Below are 25285 nucleotides of genomic sequence, written 5' to 3' on the forward strand. Positions count from 1 at the left end.
GAAATTTATTTTACGAGGGTGACAGAATAAGCAATGTATACATGCTTTTTTACATCCGGCCCTCGCCCATTGAGGGGTAACAAACAAGAAGAAATAAAAGATAAGTTTAACTATAGTACAAATGACATACTTACCATAATTAACATGTCAAGCAACCAATAAGACATTTTAAGATGCATTAGGATTCTTTAGCAATGCTTGAAAATTATATATAACAGAGAAATATATGTTTGTATAAAAAAAATATTTAAAAAAATCCTTCATGTATTATATATAATCATGTTTTTCAATATAATCAGAGAGTACAGGTATATTTTGCCAGCTGCTTGATAATATTTCTTATAAGTTTTGTACGAGACTGTAGATGTTTCACGACGGCTTTAGCCGGAGTGAAACAGCAGCAGTCGAGTGTGCAAGAAAACTCTCTGTCACACGACTAGCTCGTAATGGCGATTATGTCTCACAGCTTCAACAGAGGAGAGAACAAACACATTTTGCGTACTCACGCTTGATAAACCTATAAACACAGGAGCAGCCATTGTGGAGAGATCTACTTTTTGACGAAAGTGACCGAACAACTATAAATGACGTCTCGGTATATGTGAATGACGTCACAGTCATCTCACAGTCTGTATCTTTTGAAGCATTGCAATCTTCATGACGTCTTTCTGTGTCTGCATCCGCGAAATGTTTGTTCTTTCCGGGATCTTTGTCATGAATCTATGTTCATAACTCTGTCCTTCTAGATTCAGACTAACAGGCCTCCTGAGCGAGCCACTTTCCAAGGGCAGCTAAATTCGCGTATGGAAACAGTACTGTCGTCTGGGATGCCGTTTTCAGTATTCTCAGCGTTGAAGAATTTGTAAAGAGAAGAAACGATAACAGCAGGAGAAATAAAAGTCGTGTGTGCATTTTGGGGTTTTTGGAGGGACGATTTCGAGTTTGAATCCGTTCTTGCACATGCTCCAAAGCGTGTAACATACAATCTTGCACACGTTTGCTTTAGTAGTGGCAAAGAAGGAAAGCGTGTGACATCATGTAATATTCCTTGAAAGATGTTTCATGAATTCGTAATTTAATCATATTTGGAATGGCGTTCCACATAATTGCTCCAGAATATGATAGACTCGACTTGTACAGGTCAATTCTTGGAGTTGGGGTAATTAATGTGTTACATTTTCTGTAATGATTTATAGGCAATTTGAGGCAATGAGTGTAGGTGCATTCCCTGACATAATTCGGTACATCATCACACCTTTGTTATATGCAAATCTATCTTTGATAGGAAGAATTTGCAATCGTTTATAATCAGTCATGGAAAGAGATGTATTTTTTAAAATAATTAATTTAACAGCTCGTCTATGTAAACTGCCCAAGTGTTTAAAAGAATTTGCACTTGCAGAGTCCCACGCTGTGGAAGCATAGTCAATAGCTGACTGAATATGTGCGAAGGTCTAAAGTTTGATTTTTGATAACTGAAATATTTTTTTGGATGTGTTTTTACAAAGTGTATCTGCATGTTTTGACCAAGACAGGTTATTGTCAATAGTTATTCCCAAGACTTTATGGCTATCAACTTCGGTAACATGTTGATTTCGTATTAGCAATGTATTATTATATTAGAGAGAGAGAGAGAGAAAGAAAGAGAGAAAGAGAGAGAGAGGGGGAGAGAGAATTTTTATAATAAAACATGTTCATTTTAATAATAAATCGCCTTGGTAACTGTGAAACATTAATTCCCTGAAATGATGAAATTTGTGTACATATACATGTGTTTTTAGGCTCTAGCATGTTGGTGATTTCAGAACGTTAGACTCATATTACCCTAGTTTTAGAGTCTGCTCTCGAACGCACCTAGTAAATCTTTAGATGGCGACATATTCTCAGATAGTTAAAGGCACATAACTGTATCATCGCTGTTTCTCATTCTTTGCTGCTGTGACCTGGAATTCCCTCCCCGCTCCCATCCGACATGCTCCCTCTTTCACTTCCTGTAAGACCCAACTGGAAACCAATCTGTTCATTCTTCATTGTTTTTAAGAAAACTTATCCAATTTTTGTAATATGTATGTGCTCATGCATTTCATCTGGTGGTATGGGTGAGTGTGTGTCTGTGTGTGTGTCATGTGTATGTGTGTTATCAGCGATAGTGGCTGAGCTATTTATGTACAAAAACTATTTTTACGTGTGTGCTTTGTATTAAATTCATGAATATACATTGAAAACTTTATCAATTGTATTAGTTTCTGTCAATGTTTATGTATATATATTTTTTTGAATTGTGTAATAACTTATTTATTAGGATTTGCGCCATTGAAATATCCTCATTATTATAATTATTATTACAGTTACCCAGGTCGAATTGTATTCGTCTAATGTAATAAAATGTGACTGCGTATAATGTATGAGGGGTCACAATCTGTACAAAAACTACCTAGTTAACCCTTTAAATCAAAATGAGAACCAATTCTGTGGGTTTTGGTGACCAACATGATGAAAGGCACAGTCCTTCCCGTTTACTCGATTCGATTCACCGTCGCAGATCTGACTACATGACTGGAATGAGAGGATCTCTCCACTTGGACACATTAGGCCAAAAGAAAATAGTCTGTTTACGGAAACATAGGGGGAAAAAATAGGGTCGGTAGGTCAGGATTTTTTTTATTTTTTACTTTTTTTTAAACATATCTTTAAGTTATTTTGCCAAAAAACTTTTTTTTTCCCCCAAATGCCCCAAAAAAGTCTAGGGTCGCGCGAAAAACATAGGGTCGGTCGGGATACCGTAAACAGACTTTTTTTTGGGGGGGGGGCCTTACACAAATCAACGGCCTTGGTGCGTGTACAGGAATCAGCCTGGGTGTTGATTTTTGTTATGTGTCAAACTGCAGGGATGTAAAAGCCTGGCAAAATATATAATATGTAGTGAGACAAACTATTTTAATGGAGGCATTGGGGGAGAAAATTTAACAATGAACTGTTATGTATAGATGGTGTCCTCAATGTGATATATTTGAAAGTTCTGCTACCTCACTGGTTTAGCTGTTATTTTGGTACAGTATTCGATTTTTGCAAACTTTTAATTAATTTGTATCTATGAACTACATTGACGCTGCGATGGAGTGAGTACAGCAGGAAGAAATGATTGTTGGTGTGATTTGGGAGAACAGGTGGGTCGTTTTTCCCAACCGCAACAGCTAACGTCCCACAGTGCAGATAGCAGATACCTCCCCAGCCATCCCGTCACTGACAGGGTATCCCGCTGCGGATCTCTAGCCTCCTCCGCTCGCCTCCGACGACGACCGTTGTCCCCAGGCGTTGACCGGTGCTGTCGCTGCTTCTCCGTGGTTCCACTTCTTTCTTCCAGCTCATCTGACTTCGTCCTCACGTGCACTTGCCTTGACTACTGGATCTAATTTGAAGTGGCGATGGCAACACAGCGTATGGTTCTTCTTTGCAAACGCGCACGCAATTCAACTATCTCTTGGAACTGACAGTTACTTGCTGTTGCTTTCAGCCGAGCGTTATTCCTCCGTTCGGTGTGCGCAGACTTTTTGGCTACTAACCGAAACTTTCCTTCTCGTTGCCAACCAACCTAGTCTAAAACCAATCGTAAGCCTTGTCTTTCCGCGATTCTCGACACGAGAATGGTAATCATTGAAGTTCATACCTAGATAGCTTCATTTATTACCTAACTCCTTACGTTCTCAATAATAATGAACAAAGTAATCTATCAATAACATCAAAAATAAAACAAGAGGCGAAGCCATCAAGGCTCACGTAAGAAATCGACAAACAGTAACACAAACTCAATCACTCCGTCACACACACACACACACACACACACACACACACACACACACACACACACACACACACACACACACACACACACACACACAGAAAGAGCATAGGTGAAACTATGCAAGAAAGCGAGACACTAGATCTAGATCTGTCTGTCTGCATGTAGCCTACTTACAAGGACACGACTGCCAACTAGTCTCGGCGCGCTCAAAATAATAATGACCGAGACTTTCAGTACTTCCTTCGCGTGACGTCTAACCCTCTTACGTCATAATGTGACGTCGATGTAATGTGACGTCTTCAAATGTTAGAGTTTCTACCACAGACATACACACGCACAGACGCACGCACGCACGCACGCACGCACAGACAGACAAAGTTACGATCGCATAGGCTACACTTACGTGAGCCAATAATATGTTTTGAAGGAAACTCCTTCAAGGTACACGAGAACCTCCTGACGACAATCAAAATGACGTCAATTGACAGCGAAACTTTTGACGTAATTACACTTCGGCTTCCGTCAACCCATAGGCATTCGCCGCATTACATAACTTGACCATAGGTGCCCGACGGTTTTCATAAGCGACATATGACTGCTTTGATGGAAGAACTCGTTATTTGTATCGATCTGAATAACTTTGCGTACATTTTCGCAACATACGCCTCAACAGCTTCCTTCCCAAACAAGAAATCCGTATTACACATGAAGCTGGAAACATGGGAAAAACGACCCACCTGTTCTCCCAAATCACACCAACAATCATTTCTTCCTGCTGTACTCACTCCATCGCAGCGTCAATGTAGTTCATAGATACAAATTAATTAAAAGTTTGCAAAAATCGAATACTGTATGTAAAAAAAAAGATCATGCGTTTTAGTTCTGTGAAAGTCAAAGATGTTCGATCGGTTGGTTGATTTTTCAAAAGATTGTGTGTGTATGGTAACATCCTTACCTTGTGGAATTGAAATTTTTTATTTTAATTATTATTATTATTATTGAATCGACAGTATACTAGTTTAATGGGATAGTGCATGAATTGATACACTTGCCTTGTACTTCTTGCGTTGTGATGTGTTTTGATTTTGTGTTATCTTCTTGTGTCTTCTATAATTGAACTAAAGTATGTTGATTAATTTGATGACGTTTTGTGCAAATGTGTATGGTATTTATATGGTTTGAATGTTTGTTAAAGACAGTTGTGTTACAACAAGGCCAGTAGTTCTTTTTAGATTTATGTTATTTTTAAATATTGGGAATTTTCAGTCGGAACATAGATTAGGTTAATAGAGTTCTGAAAAATAAAGTTTCAGGCAGTGATGTTAATCAAAACGATTCTTATTTAGAAATGGTTTTGAAACAGTTTACTTATTTTCGTATATATTGTTCATATTCTAATGAATTATGGTGGTATTGTCTTCGTTTAGAAGTATTGATGGTTAATTTTGTTGAAAGGTAAATGTTGTATTTGGTAATATTTAAAGTTTAGATGCACTATCACCATTTAGCAGCTTCAGGTAATGTGAGGATGATTCGCTACATTTGATTACAAACTAAAAGATGTACAGAATACACTAAAACCGAAAGTCGGGACACAAAAACAAAACTACAGAGACAGGTAGATCACTGTATTCAATGAATTCTTTTATTGGTCAAGTGACACAAGCACTTGATGACAAATATTATTTGATTTTGATTATAATCATGATGTTTTCTTCCATGCAAACAAAGTCATTGCCCGCTATAGCAAAACCAGAAATAAGAAATGAAAAAAGAAAGAAAACAGACCACCAAGTAAAGCCAAGGACAAGGTTAAATCGAACGTGAGTAGGGCATGAGAAAAAGATTCCTCCAGTGTGTAACACCTGATGAAAACCATGGCATTAAAACAAATTGTACATTCAAATAATGAAAACTGATCGACTCCTATCTTGATTCTTGACTTGTATATATGTCAGATAAATCTACTATGCATTTTTCCTTTAAGTGTGTTTTCGCAGTTACTGTACGCACACTTTCTTTACTCTTCAAATATGTATGCAGTGTATATTGAGTGACCTGCCTCGTGAGTAGTGGGAAGGTATCAGTTTTGCTGGTGGTAGTTGCTCTTGTAGTAATGTTCATCGTCTTATATTCTAACTGTCGTCGTCGTCCTATTAGTAGTAAATGCTGTATACATAGCAGCCACATATTAAGTATACCTACCAGTAGTACACTAGTCTAAGCAATATTGTTAAAAGTATCAGCCAAGAGAGGGAATCAAAGAGGAGGGTATAGTCCGGCTGATGACCCAGCGGTAGATATACAATAGATATACACAGCTTTCAAGGACGCCTGAAATATGACTGCAAAGAAACTGTGTAAAGAACTATGGTAGCAATTGCGTCTGCTATTATGATTGGCTTACAACACATAATTATGTTATTCAACCTTTAAATGAGGGAGTACTGATGTGGAAAAAAAATAATACCAATCAAGGCGGGCGTGATTTGTACTGGACATATAGTCAAAAGGCCACACAGGCTTTGAAAAAAAGTTAAAGATGAAATTTCTTTGAATCGAATGCTTGGTTAGATGAAACATCATTTCGAAGAAGTACGGAACAAAACGTTTTTTTAAAACTAATAAAACTTCTACTTCGTGTGGCGCCCTCTCTTTTAGTGGCAGAAGAAAATGTAAGATTTTAAGGAAGAAAAAGCCGTTAACGGCTTAGATTTTACGCTCAGCCTGTTGTTGGCGAATGTTTAAACGTGTTTTGTTTTTTTATCGATGCTGGTTCTCTCGTTATCAAAGGGGGTGAAGCGCTATTTGAAGATGTGAAAAACAAAGGGGCCTGAGAGAACAACAAGCGTTGATATGAACAAGTCACTTTCATCCTCTTAATCAAACGAGGCAGAGCGTTATTACCTTAATCAGACGAGGCAGAGCGTTATTACCTTAATCAGACGAGGCAGAGCGTTATTACCTTAATCAGACGAGGCAGAGCGTTATTACCTTAATCAGACGAGGCAGAGGGTTATTACCTTAATCAGACGAGGCAGAGCGTTATTACCTTAATCAGACGAGGCAGAACGATATAATCTTAATCGAATGAGGCAGAGCAATAGTATCTCAATATGATGAGGCAGAGTTATATTATTTTAATAAAATGAGACCGAGCGCATATTATCTTAATCGAATGAGGCAGAGCAATATTACCTCGATCAAATGAGGCAGAGTTATATTATTTTAATAACATGAGACAGAGCGCATATTGGTTCCACATAACTCCAAATTACAGTCTGAATCGGTTATAACGTAACTCAGGGGAAACTGTTTTGTATACGTTATAACCGGTCTACGATATAATCGGTTAGATGGGTTATAACGTAGATAAGAGGAAACAATACGTTATAACCGTTATAATACGTTTCTCCCTTTTTAACGTTCATATGGTAAATTGTGGTCAAATAAGTGTTGTTTTCTGTTGCATACGTCATATTCGTCCTATCATTGAACTTTTCATTAGAGGGTACTGTCATAATCGGACATGAGAGAGAGAAAGACAGATAGCGGGGGAGGGGGGGGGAGAGAGGGGGGGGGGGAGAGAGAATCCAGGTAAGAAACGGAGTTGCAACATGTACGTCTTTTTATTTTCGTAAAAACATGTTTAATTAAAGAAGTTTTTCGAAATTTGTAAACTAAAACGAGGTGTCAATAAAAAAAAAACTTATTTCAAACAAACCCTCTAATTTGAGGGATAAATCATAAAAGTCGCTCATGAATCGTTCAAATAATAGTGAAAGAAAATACGATTATTTCTAGAAAGTGTACCTTTACTGTGTATCACGTTTACAATAATATTCAAGTTACCACGTAATAATCTTGTAATCAGTCTTTGTAGAGCACATCATTGTAGAAGCTACGTCTTTTTACAGTAAAAAACCCGGAAAAGACAATTTCGAGAAAATGGCCTTGTAATTTGTTTAGAGTTTGATAATCAATCGATTGGTTAGCATTCAACATTAAACACGTTTAAGGGTATTCTCCGACTAAAATTTAACAATTACTCAATAAGTTAGTGTCTAGGGAATGCATTTCAGCAACAACAACAAAATCCTAGATTTTGACCACTTTTAGAAAATAGCCTATAACTCGGAAGTGCCGCTTTATTATGATGTCTGAATACGTTCTAACCGGATCTTTTTCTGGCGTGGGAACAACAAATGTATACGCTATTATCGATCTACGTTATAGCCGGTTACGTTATAACCGATTCAAATTTAGTGAAAAATAAGAACAGCGCTGGCCGGGAAAAAAATAAAATGTACTTTATAACCGATGTACGTTATAACCGGTTACGTTATAACCAATTCCGACTGTACTCTTGTTGTGCATTTGTTGTACACATTTAGAGAGCTGGCATTATTATGTTTCCTATATGCTAATAATGGTGAAATAAACGTTCAAACTGCTTCATCAGTGGTCATTATAAATGCTAATGTTTCGTTTTACTAACTTGAACTCTTCTTTTATATCAAAGTATTTATTTTCAGAAAAATAAAGAAAACAATTTTATCTAAGGTTTTTCTATCAAGTTTGAAAGCTTGAATCTTGTAACATATAAATGTGTCTGAGTGGTTGCCTGTTTGTACGAGTGTGTGTGTGTGTGTGTGTGTGTGTGTGTGTGTGTGTGTGTGTGTGTGTGTGTGTGTGTGTGAGTGGGTGTTTGTTTGTGTGTTTGTGCGCGCGAGGACAAGGCCGTTTTAAAATATTAATAGATTGTTTATTTTCTGCATCTTCTAAACAGCGGTAAGAACAGATGAACTGATGAGATTTTGACCTGAACAAAGCTGAAGAGTCCTCCTGTTAGCTCTGCCGGTACTTTCATAAATCTGTCATCTTGAGAAGCACGCTCGCACACAATCTAACTCAAACAAACACTTACACAAACACTAACACGGACGCACGCACACACACACATAAATTCACACACACAATTACAAGTCAATCAATCAAACAAACACTTACACACGCCGACAGACACATTGGGTGTGTATGTGTGTGTGTGTGTGTGTTTGCTCATTGTGTGTAAGTTGGGAAGCGGCAGATGTTGCCACTCTTTATAATGCAACATCGCTTTTTGTGCACGAGCAATTCTTCCGTGTACTGCCAAAAAGCATTAAGTCCAAATTTGCTAAAAATGAGATTTTTGTCGTATATCACATTAAAAACAAAGGCGCATCTTTTGTCAAATTTTCCCTGTTGTGCGGTCAATTATAATCAATTTTTTTTTTAAACGTAAGTCCTCTGACTTTAACACTTTCTACCCCACCTATGTTGACCAAGTTTATTTTGGCCGAGACCAGCTGTGCTGCAGCAGGTCACTCAGAATTGTAGTAACTGTGTAGTAACTGTGTATCAACACGCTGAAATGTAAGTGTTAGATGGACGTTACAGGAAGCGACTGAAGCTAACAGTCTGAGCGGATATATCCGAACCTGGTCAGATAGAGCCATATGAGTGGGTACGGATATATCCGTACCTGGGAGACAATGAGTTAATCATGAGTTAGACATACAAACAAACACACACACACACACACACACACACACACACACACACACACACACACACACACATACATACACACACATACAAACACACACACACACACACACACGTGTGCGTACGCATGTGAATGTGTGCGTGCATCCGTGCGTGTGTGTGTGTGTGTGTGCGTGTGCGCGCGTGTCACTGCGCAATGTGCAAGATGATAGGCATTCCGTTTGATAAATAGTCATCAGTATGGGTTCAACCACTTTGGTATGACACTAAACTCGACACAAAAAGTATTGAACCAATGTTCGTACCCCAACCAAAACATTCATTCCAGTGTCATTTCATTCAAACTGTCTATGCCATTTAAGGGCTTCCACCAGGCTATCTGGCACATTTTTTGGATCAAAGATTTCTTGTGGTCACGTAACCGTCACGGAAGAAGAATACAAAGAGCATAATTGTAAAGTTATGATGTTGCCCAATAAAAATGCTCATTTATTATTTATTATTATTACTACAAGTACCTAACATCGACCTGACTTAAAGGTTGCGTACCGATTAAGAATTCCACTAAAAATCAGAATTCGGGCGCAACTTAGCAACTTTTACATGCTGGTAGAAACCCATGTATGTGTGTGTGTGTGTGTGTGTGTGTTTGTGTGTGTGTGTGTGTGTGTGTGTGTGTGTGTGTGTGCGTATGTATGCATGCGTGCATGTAAGTGTGTGTGTGCACGGTGTGTGTGTGCGTGTGCATGTAAGTGTGCGTGTGCACGGTGTGTGTGTGTGTGTGTTTGTGTGTATGTGTGTGTGTGCAATATCAAAGAACTTACGGTTATCTCTTGTTACTCTTACTGAGAGGTTTATAAAGATACATTTTAGACTCGGCAACAACTTGAGACTGGTCGTATCACACAGCGAGAGACTGTCCTCAGCGAGAGATGCGGTTCGGTCAATGGATCACTGTCGAAACAGTTTGGTGCGAAGGTTTGTTTTCTGGTAATTCTATGGATTTCTTCAAATTGTATTATTGGTTTATGCTTTGCACTGTGGTTTGATAAGGTATGCTTTTTCTTGGTTATGCAGTAGTGAGCCCCCGTCCTTTTGCTTGCAGACGCACACGTGAACTTTATCACAAGTTGTGGTCACGTTTTCGATCATAATGTACCACTAAACAACTTTATCGTAAATAAGAGAGAAAATGGTTTTTTTCTTGCACTTGACATTATATTATACCCAATTAATCAAAATCATGTTCGTAACATCACCCCTTTCCCCCGGGAAAAAAATATTATACGAAGTGTAGTATTTTTTTGTATCAAACACATTATTGATATATTAAAGGACCAGACCACGCTGTTTTAAAGGTTATTAGAACCACTAACCGATGACTGAAGGTTAGAGAAATGCACCTAAAGATTCCAAAAATGTAAAGAAATTCACCGATTCGTAGCTTTATCATTGTGATTTAATTAAAAACGTTCCGCCAAATTCGTCTGCTAAACGAGACTTCGAAATGGCCGCCAGTAGACGAGAACCGGCTGTGACGTCATTTCGTGTACAGCCGCTTAGGCTCAAGTGGGCGTTTGCCTTCATCGAGCATCAACAACACGCCGAAGGAATGCGCACGGCTGCTGATAGCTATGAAGTATAGAAAAAAGGTTCAGGCATCAGTTGTCACCTTTTTCCGATGGGCTTACAACTTCTGCAGCAAGACTGATTAACTGGAAACGGCCAACACGATGTGCTGTGTTTTGCGACACTTTCTTCCAATGTGAACGCAGTTAAGCCGGCAAGAAAACCTGGCACACACAAAACAGCTGTTGCCTGACGCAGTTCCAGTTCCGACAATTGTTGACCACTCACAGGAGGTCAGAAACCGGATACCAATGTCATCAGAACGATCTGCTTTCACTAAACGCAGACGAAAGGAAGTGAGTACATGTATACTGAATGTGTTCTGTAAGGGATAGGGGTTCAGTGTCACTGGGCGTTTTTGTCAGACTGACAGTATTTGTAGTGGAATGGCATCTGTTCCTAATTTTAAGCACATGTGTTAAGATTACAGATTAAAACATATATCTGTTACTACATGTCCGTCCCCATGCACCCACCTTAAAGTTCCCTCTCTCTCTCCCTCTTTTACACTCACCTGGGTAATCGATGAGTCTCAGGTTTAATCAGTGTCCGTCCATATACACATAGACATTCACACAAACACACACACGTTGTTATAGTTGTTATCTTTTAATTCAGTGTTGTATTAAATGGATAAAGAAATCGTTAATACAGCAAGCTTGCATGAATAATTTGCTGTTGTCCTTTTTTTCAGATCAGGTTCTGTAATACAGTAATTATAATTAATACAAGTAACGTCCTCCCAGGTAACTAGGGACCTATATTGGGACATGATTTTTTATACAATGTTAAAAGTGTAGGGTGTAATGGGGGGGAGGGGGACTGGAGGGTGACGGGGTGTAGTCGCTAATAAATTTAAAGGTGCGTTTATTATCTAATATACCAGACATTTTGTTTTGGCTGGTGTACAGAATAACATCACATAAAATCGCACTCGCAAAACATACAAAACACATAAAATGTACACATCAGTACACACATAACCCAAACCACACATATCCATACCAGCACCATCACACACATATCCACATACATACTCTAGTTTGTACATTATAAAAATAAATACATTATGATTAATATCATTACTAGTCAACTTAAATTAAGGCTCAAAATAGGTCTTAAGATGGATGTTATTTTGTGTAATGAAGAGATTATAAAAACCAAAAAAAGCTATGAGAAAGAAAAGTATGAAAGAATTATGCCCATTCTCCAGTGAAAGTTCTGCTGATTGTGGTAACTTTTTTTTCTGTCTAAAACAGGCATCAGGTTAACTGAACGAGCTGTTTGAGGGGGTGGTGATCCTAACACTGGCCTATGGCAACACTGGCCTATGGCAGCTACAACAAAGCTCTGCATACACAGCAAGACTACAATGCAACAGTGCCCAGACTTTGACTGCTACAGCTAGACCAGTTGACTAAATGTGCAACAAAACCCTAATCATCAGACATTTTACAACAGCAAACTTCAACAGTCCTTTTACTTTCCTGAATGTCATTATTATTTATTAAAACATGCATCTAGAGCAATATACATATAAATCTTCTTTTATTAAAGTTCACCTGAAATTCAGGCTGCTTTCCCATGCAAAGTACAAATGCAAGTGTCCATAAACCAGGGTTTAATACATGTAGTATGTGAGTGAGTTCTGATGAAAAAGTGATTGTGTTGTAATATTGGTTATTACTGAGTGTTGATGTTACAATGATTACATTATAAAAACAACAACAACAGAACAATGTGAAGAGCAAACTTCTTCTGTGGGCATGCAAGTGAGTTAATCTTGTGTGTGTGTGAAACTATATTTGACTGAGTGTCACATTTAAATGACAACAGTTTTCTTGATAGCCTTTAAAAACAACAACAAATACATACATTTAAAAATCAAACAAATACAGGCACCTCAAAAAAAGTTGTATACATGTACACCTTCGTGGCTGGTGATGCATTCTTGCTCCCCTGCAAGTTTTCATTCTACAATGTACCTCAGGCTAGCTTCCTCTCTCTCTCAAATCTGCCCCTCCCACACAATACAACAGGTACAGTGGCCACTCTGACACCAGTCTCTGAAATAATCAAGAACAGTTAAAACTGCGATGAGCTGTTGTTCTTTTACTCGTGAATGCAATGCATGAACACTTAAACAATATCCCACTTATTCGCGAGTGCGTTGACAAGGCGAGAGTGAAAACATAGCACAGACTCGAAAGCAGACGATAAGTTCAGCACAGAGAGCGGGCGTGTTTACCTTTGATCGCTGAGACAAACAGAGTCGCAATTTTCATCGTCACTGTCTTTTCACTACTGCTGGAAGTGGCCTCCGCTCCTCATCTTTCATGCTTGATTCGAGGAGAGAAACTGGTAGTTCGAACATGTACGGTTCAATTTCGTCTGCAGTCACGCTTGTTGCCATGTTGGTAAACGGCATCTTTACACTGTGTGACTGACGTCACGGATAATTTATTCATAAGCCAGTCTCGCGAAGATCACGCAGCACAATGGCGGGTCGTTTTGGAGAAGAAATCCGTCGCTTCGGTCACAAAATTCGTCGGATTACGGCCTTACAAGATTCCGAAGTAAACCAAACATTGTTGAAGACGGTAAGAAAGTGGTTTTCTAACTAACTGCAAACATCGGGAAGTGTTCGGTCGCGCAGGAACACGATTCGAAGCGTTTTTGACGCTAAAACAGCATGGTCTGGACCTTTAACAATGTTCCGGTATCCAGTGTGCAAATGATCCTTTGTTACAGTCACAAAATCACAAAGATAATTAAAAAAAATTCAAAACTGGAATCAAAATACGTCGTTGACTAATTCAGAACATCCAAAATCGACTTTCTTTCTTTATTTGGTGTTTAACGTCGTTTTCAACCACGAAGGTTAGCCTATATTGCGACGGGGAAAGGGGGGGAGATGGGATAGAGCCACTTGTTAATTGAATTGGATTGGATTGGATTGGATAAGATTTATAGTCCAGTGAGGTTACCCTCATGGAAATTCGGGCTGCTTTCTCCCTGGGGAAAGCGAGCTGCCATACAATATACGGCGCTACCCATATTTTTTTTTCCTGCATGCGTGTATTCATGTTTCCTGAGACTTAATGCCGTGTGAGATGGAATTTTTTTACTTAATTCCAAGTCCCACGGGTATTTGATGGACATTTTTATCTATGCCTATACAATTTTGCCAGGAAAGACCCTTTTGTCAATCGTGGGATCTTTAACGTGCACACCCCAATGTAGTGTACACGAAGGGACCTCGGTTTTTCGTCTCATCCGAAAGACTAGCACTTGAACCCACCACCTAGGTTAGGAAAAGGGGGAGAAAATTGCGGCCTGACCCAGGCCTGAACACGCAACCTCTCGCTTCCGAGCGCAAGTGCGTTACCACTCGGCCACCCAATCTCTGTTTCTTGTTCACAAAAGCACTAATCAAAAAATTGCTCCAGGGGCTTGCAACGTAGTACAATATATTACCTTACTGGGAGAATGCAAGTTTCCAGTACAAAGGACTTAACATTTCTTACATACTGCTTGACTAAAATCTTTACAAACATTGACTATATTCTATACAAGAAACACTTAACAAGGGTAAAAGGAGAAACAGAATCCGTTAGTCGCCTCTAACGACATGCTGGGGAGCATCGGGTCAATTCTTCCCCCTAACCCGCGGGGGGCCAAAATCGACTTTCATGTCAGATCAGCAATACATCCATTCATACCTGTTACAATTCCTTCTCATGGGATAATACCTCTCAAGTCCTCCTCATAATTATGCACCCTGCATTGAATTAGCGACACAATTCCCATCAACAGGTTTTCGAGTCATTATAGAAGCAGACTTAGTCCTATAAAGCTCACAATAAAGGCCTCCAAACCAGCCTTGTACGCAAAATAACCCTGTACACTACTTCCCCAGCAGTCACTTGTTATTATACTATAATGCGTACCCAATACAAACTCACATGCCTAGTCACATCTAGGAAATACCATCAAATACGATGCTGAACAATGACAATACTGGTCAAGACAATGAATACTCCTTATCAGAAAATGCACGAGAAAAATATAGAAAGTGACCGCAACATGAGAACTGAAATGCCACCCGACACAGGAATCATCGTTCAATAACCTTCTGCTCAAACCGTTTCAAATATATGATCTAGATAGGTAAAATGAATCGTCTGTCTCGTCTATACATCAATTCTGTAAATCTCTTCTTTCCCACCTGTATCTTCCGTTCCTCTTCTATCCTTCGTTTCTCTTTGTTCTCTTCTTCTCGTCTCTTTCGTTCCTCTTTTTTTTATATTTAGTCAAGTTTTGACTAAATATTTTAACATCGAGGGGGAATCGAAACGAGGGTCGTGGTGTATGTGCGTGTGTCTGTGTGTGTGTCTGTGTGTGTGTGTGTGTAGAGCGATTCAGACTAAACTACTGGACCGATCTTTATGAAATTTGACATGAGAGTTCCTGGGAATGATATCCCCGGATGTTTTTTTCATTTTTTCGATAAATGTCTTTGATGACGTCATATCCGGCTTTTTGTAAAAGTTGAGGCGACAATGTCACACCCTCATTTTTCAATCAAATTGATTGACATTTTGGCCAAGCAATCTTCGACAAAAGCCGGACTTCAGTATTGTATTTCAGCTTGGAGGTTTAAAAATTAATTAATGACTTCTGAAAATTGTAAAAAAAAAAAAAAATTATAAAACGATCCAAATTTACGTTCATCTTATTCTTCATCATTTTCTGATTCCAAAAACATAAATATGTTATATTTGGATTAAAAACAAGCTCTGAAAATTAAAAATATAAAAATTATGATCAAAATTAAATTTTCGAAATCGATTTAAAAACAATTTCATCTTAGTCCTTGTCGGTTCCTGATTCCATAAACATATAGATATGGTATGTTTGGATTAAAAACACGCTCAGAAAGTTAAAACGAAGAGAGGTACAGAAAAGCGTGCTATGCAGCACAGCGAAACCACTACCGCGCTGAACAGGCTCGTCAGTTTCACTCCGTTTTGCACAAGCGGCGGACTACGGTCATTTTGACAAAAATGCAGTGCGTTCAGTTTCATTCTGTCAGTTCCACAGCTTGACTAAATGTAGTAATTTCGCCTTACGCGACTTGTTCTTATTCTCTTCCTGTTCTTTCTTCTTTTCGTCTTCTTTCTTCTTGTCCTCACTAAATGTTTTAACGATGTCCAGCATTGTTTTATAAACAGGACAAGTAGATAGCCAGGGGCGGACGAGGGCGGGGGTGCACAGGGTGCACGTGCACCCCCCCTCCAGCAAAAAAAAATAAAAAATTTGGAAAGCTGATTCTATGACCATTTATAAGTTCAAATGGCACCAGATGGCACCATTTTGCTTCTTTGAGCCAAAATTTTTTTCCGGGGGAGCATGCCCCCGGACCCCCCTAGCAAATTCGGGCGCTTCGCGCCCATCACATTCACTTTCCATTCAAAGTGCACCCCCCCTTACAAAGCAACTGATCCGCCCCTGATAGTATGTGGGCAATGTCACCACAGCAAAAACAGCAACGTATTTTGCGTAAGGGCGTTGTCCAATGGCCATTTCTATACTTGCTTCCTGGAATACGGCCGAGTATGACATCGCAGGCAGGGTTTTCGATGACGCATACTGTGACTTTCCCCGCGAAATAGGGACAATCCAAGCTGACAGTTAATAATAATAATAATTGTCAGTAAGTACTGGTGTCACATGACTGATGTGAACCAGTTGATTGGCTAATGGCGATGCGCTAAAACTGTTAGCGCACTCTTGGAGTGCGCTAACTTTTCCACAGAGCGTATTCTTACGCCCTTTACCTAAGCAAGACTGTGCTCTCATCCTCAGAATTAATTACTGACATGTAGCTTATATTTTCCACAATACCAAATGACTATAAATTCCCTGCTTCTCAATTAAAGCAGAAGTGGGTTTTTTTCTGACAGATTGCATGTGCCTGTGCCACAGTGCGGCTGCCACTGATCTAAAAATACAAGCCGCTGTGTTTCATCTAATTCTCGCGGACTTGCATAGATTCTTCTCATCGTGTTAGTGGCATGTAGCTTATCATCCACATTACCAAATGATGAGTTAATATAAAATTCCCACCCGCTAGCAGAAAACACAAGTGTTATTCCGATAACGTACCAGCTAGACCAGTTTGGAAGACTGACTCGATCGACTCTGTCATACGTAGCCGCACTGACTGCACTGAAATACGACTGCATCAGTTCAGTAAATGAATGGTTTCCGAATTATTATTTCAAGGCAAGAACAATCGTAATCGAAAACGTGTAGGGTTCAGAACGTTCTTACCATTATAAGACTTATTACCAGCGTGCCTCGTGCGTGCAGACTCAGTCAGTGCAGACTGCATGCAGTCGTTTGATTGCCCTAGCAGACGACATAAACCCCGCTCAGCAAATAAACATGTTGGGCAAATGTGAACGAAAAAACGATGGGGATATAATACGTGTAGGGTTCAGAGCATTCTTACCGTTCATATTTAGTATCAGACTCCCCGATGAGTGAAGATACAACACGGAAATATGCCACATTTGTTTTGAAAATGTGCGAACCGTCGAGTCCCGCGGCTTCGAGTCAATTCAAGGGGAGTCACTCCGCACAGTCAATCCGTCGAAGCTCGACTGGAGGTTTCGAATCGCAAATAATGAAGAGCACAGCCCTTTCTCCGAGTTCAAATGAGGTCTCTCTGAAAGATCATCACTGTTCAGATTAACGCTACACTGGAATTTACCAACAGAAATTAAAATGCGTGTGACGAAAGCACGACACACTTGAGACACCCCACACAAAAGTAGATCTTTACTGTACACGACCTGACCACACAGTTATGCCTATTCAAATGCGCGTTGCAAAATGTGCGCTTGGAATCTTCTTTTTTCTATGGCGGTACTGACAATATCGTTATTGAAACAATCCCAGTGCACTAAGGGATTTATAGAGCAAATCTCGAAAATAATTATTGAACTCAGCGCTATGCGCTTCGTTCAATAATGAATTTTCTCGATTTGCTCTATAAATCCCTTAGTGCACTGGGATGTCTCAATAACTTAAATAATAATAATAATAATAATAATAATAATAATAATAATAATAATAATAAACGAGCATTTATATAGCGCAACATCATAACTTTACAATTATGCTCTTTGCGCTTGACACATTTAAAATTAAAACACAGTTATACAAGCATTTACATCTACATTCATAGTCAACAACGCTTAATTAAAAGCATACACCATCAAACATACATTACAAAAGATTCTTCCACTAACTAAGTAATAAAAACATGAATAAAATAGGTAGTAAAAAACAAGGAAATACCAGCAGAATACCCTTAATCAAACAGAACATGTTATCAACAATGCTGAAAACAGTCCTAGATGTTTATATACATTATCACTAAAACAACAAATACACTACATGTAGCCTACTGATGGACTGAGAAAACAAAATCAGGGGTTGTATTTCTTGAAGAGGTGCGTTTTAAGTGCTCGTTTGAATGCTTGGGGTGACTGAGAGTGGCGGATGTGAAAGGGGAGAGAATTCCATTGTGTGGGTGCGCAGAAAGTAAAAGTGCGTTGTCCGTATGTTTTGGTTTTGGTGTGTGGAATGGTAAGGATGCGACAGTCAGAAGAGGCACGGAGTTGTCTTGCTGGAGAATAGACGGTGAGAAGTTCAGAGAAGTAAGCAGGAGACGAGCCAGAAAAGAAGTTAAAGCAGAGGGTGGACAGTTTGTAGTCAATGCGTTTGTAGTCAACAGTTGCCATAGGTAGATGAACAATCGTTCCGTCAAACTGTCTACATGACTGAGTTTCACCCGTTAATTGGTCGTCTGAAACAAGACTTCTGCGGACACCCACAGTGGTGCAACCAGACTCCAACATGACAACAACGTCAGCTCCGTTAACTGTGCCGTTACAAGTCTGAATAGTATTTGGTAGATTGTCGGAAGCTGACATCCCTACCATTGTGTCTACCGCTACAGGGACACTCACATTTGTAAAATGGGGTTTGAACGAGTCTTCCGTGCTATGTGTTGATGGGCAGTCCCTTTGGTAGTGTGAGGTGTCATCGCATGTGTAACAGCCACGCCCCCGGCCTGTATGTGGTGCCCCCTGACCAAACTCTCCTCGGAGTTATAATTTGGGTTCCCTCGATTTCCCCGGTGATTAAACCCTGGGCCAGATCTGCGTGTAGAGACATTACCCCGTCCTGAGCCCGAAAATTCGCCCGTGTTCGCCGACTGGCTACCAAAACTCAGATTGCTGAGAAAAGGCTCGGGGTTTCCTTTAGCTGCCATGGACTGCGTAGGGTGTGCTTCTCGATAACAATCTGCTGCTTCGATCATTGCTTCCGCGGAGGTAAACTTTGACTCTCTTAGGAATGTGACAAGTTGAGTGGAACAAGAGGACATAATTTGTTCCCTCAGCAGTAAATCAACCAGTTTCTCGAAATCTGTGCCTACTCCTGCTAACTCAGCCCAACGAAGAAAATATCGTCTCAATCTGCTGAAAAAAGTAGCCATATCTTCTGATTGTTCTGGCTTAGCTGATCTGAAATGCGAACGAAACCCTTCTTCGGTACATCTGAACCGCTTAAAGGCATATGTACGCGCTCCCGTGTTTACAAAGTGTAGTTTGCCCATAATCGATGTCAAACGCACCATAAGACCATGTAATGACGATATGTCGCCATGCGCGGACCATATACATGCATTACAGCTTGTTTTAGAGTCTCAAAAACTTTGGATGTAAACAAAGACGCGGAGTTATTTCCCTTGCGTCAACGCTACCTCTGTTGGCAAATCTATAAATAGGACGATCCAGATCAAAATGAAAATTAACATATCTCAACATTGAAGGGGTCCTAGACCACAATATTTTGCAGGGAACTTAATTTAGCATGTCTCCAGCTGTTGGTAAAGCAATTAGCGTGTATAGTCATCGAGTACATATGGCTTTAAGCAAGTGCTTACTCAACGCGTCATACGATTGGGACTGTTCCAGTGAGAGCTCTTGATAGTAGGTCAAAGACTTGCCTTTTAACAGAGAAATTAAGGTGGAGACCCAGTCTGATTTTGGCCACCCCATTGAAATGGCATGCTTCTCAAAGCGGTATAAATAACTCTCAAAATCATCGTGTTTTTCGTCGAAATAAGGTAACTTTGGTTTTCCCTTTGATAATTGTTCTTTGTCCCTACTCTCTCTCTCTCACGGTCATGCTCTCCGCTACCGAAGGAGACTGTCTCGTTTGGGGTTTGCTGGACTCGTTCCTTTCGGTTCCTCCCTTTTGTCTGACGTACAAAGACCAGGACAATATTAAGTCTCTGGCGTGTAAACTGGCAATGTTATTTTCATATGTATGAAGGTGGCCAGTTTACATAAACACTATTAATGATTCGATACTCTAACTACATCGGTTTCACAACATCAAAGAATATTTACCTCACTTCAGCAAGTCATTCACTCTATATAACTTCCATCCGTCCTCTGTGACAATTCAGGTAAAAGTGACCGTGACAGCTTACCCGTCCACCAGTTGGGGTGGATTCACAAAAACTTCACGTGCAACGTGACAAGACAAAAATCCGTGGGTGTTTAGGCTGTCAACCCTAGCATCCAATTAATCAAAATCATGTTCGTAACAATGACCTGGCCGGGGTTCGAACCCACGACCTCCTGATCACGGGGCGGACGCCATACCACTAGGCCACCGTGCAGGTACTGAGCAATCGGGTGCAATCTGAGCTATTATTGGCTCACGTAAGTGTAGCCTATGCGATCGTAACTTTGTCTGTCTGTGCGTGCGTGCGTGCGTGCGTATGTGCGTGCGTGCGTGCGTGTGTATGTCTGTGGTAGAAACTTTAACATTTGAAGACGTCACATTACATTGACGTCACATTATGACGTAAGAGGGTTAGACGTCACGCGAAGGAAGTACTGAAAGTCTCGGTCATTATTATTTTGAGCGGGCCGAGACTAGTTGGCAGTCGTGTCCCTGTAAGTAGGCTACATGCAGACAGACAGATCTAGATCTAGTGTCTCGCTTTCTTGCACAGTTTCACCTATGCTCTTTCTGTGTGTGTGTGTGTGTGTGTGTGTGTGTGTGTGTGTGTGTGTGTGTGTGTGTCTGTGTGTGTCTGTGTGTGTCTGTGTGTGTCTGTGTGTGTCTGTGTGTGTGTGTGTGTGACGGAGTGATTGAGTTTGTGTTACTGTTTGTCGATTTCTTACGTGAGCCTTGATGGCTTCGCCTCTTGTTTTTTCTTTATTTTTACGTTTCTTTCTTTATCGTTTTTCTATTTTTCCTTTTTTTTCTCTTTATTAATTTTGGGGCGGGGGGGTCCGGTAACTCCCGCCCCTACACACTGGCACACACACACACACACACACACACACACACACACACACACACACACACGTACACACGCACACACACACACACACACACATACACACACACACACACACACACACACACACACACACACACACTCGCAACGAAGCACTCAAAGAAAAGATGACACGAATTACGTACACAGTATGTATTGCACAACACACCCTGTGATCACACAAAAACAGAGACTAACACACACGTAGACAGGATCCCAAATACTGACAGTGGATCATAACACACACGTAGACAGGATCCTAAATACTGACAGTGGATCATAACACACACTTAGACAGGATCCTAAATACTGACAGTGGATTATAACACACACGTAGACAGGATCCCAAATACTGACAGTGGATCATAACACACACGTAGACAGGATCCTAAATACTGACAGTGGATCATAACACACACGTAGACAGGATCCTAAATACTGACAGTGGATTATAACACACACGCAGACAGGATCCTAAATACTGACAGTGGATCATAACACACACGCAGACAGGATCCTAAATACTGACTGTGGATTATAACACACACGTAGACAGGATCCTAAATACTGACAGTGGATCATAACACACACGTAGACAGGATCCTAAATACTGACAGTGGATTATAACACACACGTAGACAGGATCCTAAATACTGACAGTGGATCATAACACACACGTAGACAGGATCGTAAATACTGACAGTGGATCATAACCCACACGTAGACAGGATCCTAAATACTGACAGTGGATTATAACACACACGTAGACAGGATCCTAAATACTGACAGTGGATCATAACACACACGTAGACAGGATCGTAAATACTGACAGTGGATCATAACACACACGTAGACAGGATCCTAAATACTGACAGTGGATCATAACCCACACGTAGACAGGATCCTAAATACTGACAGTGGATCATAACCCACACGTAGACAGGATCCTAAATACTGACAGTGGATCATAACACACACGTAGACAGGATCCCAAATACTGACAGTGGATCATAACACACACGTAGACAGGATCCTAAATACTGACAGTGGATCATAACACACACGTAGACAGGATCCTAAATACTGACAGTGGATTATAACATACACGTAGACAGGATCCTAAATACTGACAGTGGATCATAACACACACGTAGACAGGATCCTAAATACTGACAGTGGATTATAACACACACGCAGACAGGATCCTAAATACTGACAGTGGATCATAACACACACGAAGACAGGATCCTAAATTTCGGGTAATTCATCGGCGACAATCCTTATGTGTCTTAAATAAAATCGGCAGCCAGTCTTAAACAACGTTTGGTATTTACGTTGACCAATGTCTACCATTCAGATACATTCTATTCCCTCTGATTCAGAATATATGTGCGTGGTTTGAGTAGCAGAATGGCAGAATGATTTGCTTTGATTTATAACGAGAACAAAAATTTGGTTGAGAAAAACTAGATTTAATGTCATTTATTTCATTATAGTTTGGGAAAGGATGCATTGTTGGCGCGTAATGACAACGTTATCGACGTAAAAGGTGCAATCATTCTGGATACGTAGTGACCCAAAATGTTAAAGCTAGTCAATGTAATAAAAGCGCCATCTTGAATTCTTCTTCTTCTTCTTCCGTTTAGCAACCACGGTCATAAAATTATGACCAATATTGTTGCATAAGAGCGCTCCTCTACTTCTTATGCTTATCCCAAAGTTAGGTGGCACCATGTCCATTTTATTAACTGCGATACTGATCTTCGAGTGTCCATCATGTTGAATTCACTGAGAGCCTACTTTTCAGACGCAAATTCCCAGTTGATGAGGCGCCATATTAGATTTACTGCGATCCTGCTTTTCGTGTGTTTATCATGAAAATAAATTGCTGTCATGTTGAATTCACTGCAAGTCTGCTTTTCGTGTGTTTATGGTGAAAATAAATTGCTGTCATGTTGAATTCACTGCTAGCCTGCTTTTCGTGTGTTTATCATGAAAATGAGTTGCTGTCATGTTGAATTCACGGCTAGCCTGCTTTTCGTGTGTTTATCATGAAAATGAATTGGTGTCATGTTGAATTCACTGCTAGCCTGCTTTTCGTGTGTTTATCATGAAAATAAATTGGTGTCATGTTGAATTCACGGCGAGCCTGCTCTTCAGACGCAAATCCCAGGTTGTTGAAGTGCCGTGTTAGATTTACTGCGATCCCACTCTTTTGATGTAATCCATTTCGCGTGCCATCTGACACATGATGCAATGAGGGCAGCACCACGTCATCAGACAGTCATCCATGATGCTTCCCTGCAACACACAACACAGTGCTCGTGGTGGTGTGTTTTCGGGGGGGGGGGGGGGCAGTGGGTGGGGATGGCGTGTGTGTGAGTGAGTGTGTGTGTCTTTCTCTCTCTCGCTCTCTCTCTCTCTCTCTCTCGCTCTCTCTCTCTCTCTCTCTCTCTCTCGCTCTCTCTCTCTCCTATCTTTCTTTTTCTCTCTGTATCTCTCTCTCCTATCTCTCGCTCTCATATCTCTATCTCTCCTATCTTTCTCTCTATCTCTCCTATCTCTCTCTTTCTCTCTACATCTCTCTCTCCTTTCTGTCTATCAGTCTTTCTCTCTCCTATCTCTCCTATTTCTCTCACGCTCTCTCTCTCTCTGTCTGTCTGTAACTCTCTCCCCTATCTCTCTCTCTCATATCTCTATCTCTCTCTCTCTCTCTCTCTCATATCTCTATCTCTCCTATCTTTCTCTCTCTCTCTCTCTCTCTCTCTCTCTCTCTCTCTCTCTCTCTCTCTCTCTCTCTCGTCTCTCTCTAGACAGATTGTAAGAAAAGGCATAGCCTTTAATCTTAATCCTTGTAAAGTACAGTTCAACTCAATTCAATTCAATACCTGGATGTTGTGCTGGGTGCGGATTTTGGTCCTCATGACGATGGACGCTCCAGGAACACAGCAGGGAACGCAGGCTGATTCTCCTAAGTCCCCTGCCACCCGCATGCCCAGAATGATTGGACATATCGTGCCGAGCAGACCTGTTGGCACACAAAGAAAACAACACCCAAGTTGGAGTCTTTCTCGTGAAAACTGTTTGGCCCACCATCTTTTTTTCTCTTTTTCACATTTTAGTCAAGATTTGACAAAATGTTTTAACATAGACGGGGAATCGAGATGAGGGTCGTGGTGTGTGTATGTATGTATGAATGTATGAGTGTGTGTGTGTGTGTGTGTGTGTGTGTGTGTGTGTGTGTGTGTGTGTGTGTGTGTGTGTGTGTGTGTGTGTGTGTGTGTGTGTGTGTGTGTCTATTGTGAAAACCGCTTCAGAGAAAACTACTGGACCGATCTTCATGAAATTTCACATGATAGTTCCTGGGTATGATATCCCCAGACGATTTTGTTCCCCCGATAAATGTCTTTGATGACGTAATATCCGACTTTTCATGAAAGTTGAGTGATCCTGGAAAAGTAGGGGCGACCACCCCCAACCAGGTGCGTCCACAGGTGGCGGTTAGTGGGGTGGCCTTCAGATATGGAGGTTAGCTGCGAGATAAGCCAGGCTTGCCAGGACGAATAAGCAGTCGCGGACCAAATGGCGGTGCTTCCAACAGTATGGGGCAGGGTAACAGGTGGCACTGTTACTCTCAAGAAATACCCCAGGTGTCCAATTACGGGAGCACCATGCGATCAAGAGCCGCATTATAAGCTCTAGCCCTGGGGAAGGTCACCTCAGATAAACAAACCAGCCAGCTATGGCCAAATAGCCGGGTGGACTGGACTCGACAGCCCCGTAAAGCCACCAGTCGAGGAGAAGGACCACTCCGATATAAATTCACGCCGAAGTCGGATGAGCTGGGCCATGTTTGGCGCATAACGGCAGCT

General features: G+C 40.6%; 1 protein-coding gene and 1 long non-coding RNA gene across 2 annotated transcripts in view; one reads left to right on the forward strand and one right to left on the reverse strand.

Annotated features, from left to right (window-relative positions):
• Positions 1-365: 365 nt before the first annotated feature.
• Positions 366-25285, forward strand: part of LOC138979973 (uncharacterized) — a 326270-nt gene continuing 301350 nt past the window's right edge. Inside the window, exon 1 of the long non-coding RNA XR_011460194.1 lies at positions 366-3041. This is a non-coding gene — a long non-coding RNA (uncharacterized lncRNA). The remainder of the gene's footprint in view (positions 3042-25285) is intronic.
• Positions 21552-25285, reverse strand: part of LOC138979956 (cornifelin homolog B-like) — an 11551-nt gene continuing 7817 nt past the window's right edge. Inside the window, exons 4-5 of the mRNA XM_070352724.1 lie at positions 24302-24441; positions 21552-23714 (exon numbers count right to left, since the gene is read on the reverse strand). Of these exons, the coding sequence (XP_070208825.1) occupies positions 23610-23714; positions 24302-24441 (245 nt within the window). The 3' untranslated portion in view covers positions 21552-23609. The remainder of the gene's footprint in view (positions 23715-24301; positions 24442-25285) is intronic.

The sequence above is a fragment of the Littorina saxatilis genome, linkage group LG11, assembly GCF_037325665.1.
Source record: "Littorina saxatilis isolate snail1 linkage group LG11, US_GU_Lsax_2.0, whole genome shotgun sequence".
Classification (NCBI taxonomy): Eukaryota; Metazoa; Mollusca; class Gastropoda; order Littorinimorpha; family Littorinidae; genus Littorina; species Littorina saxatilis.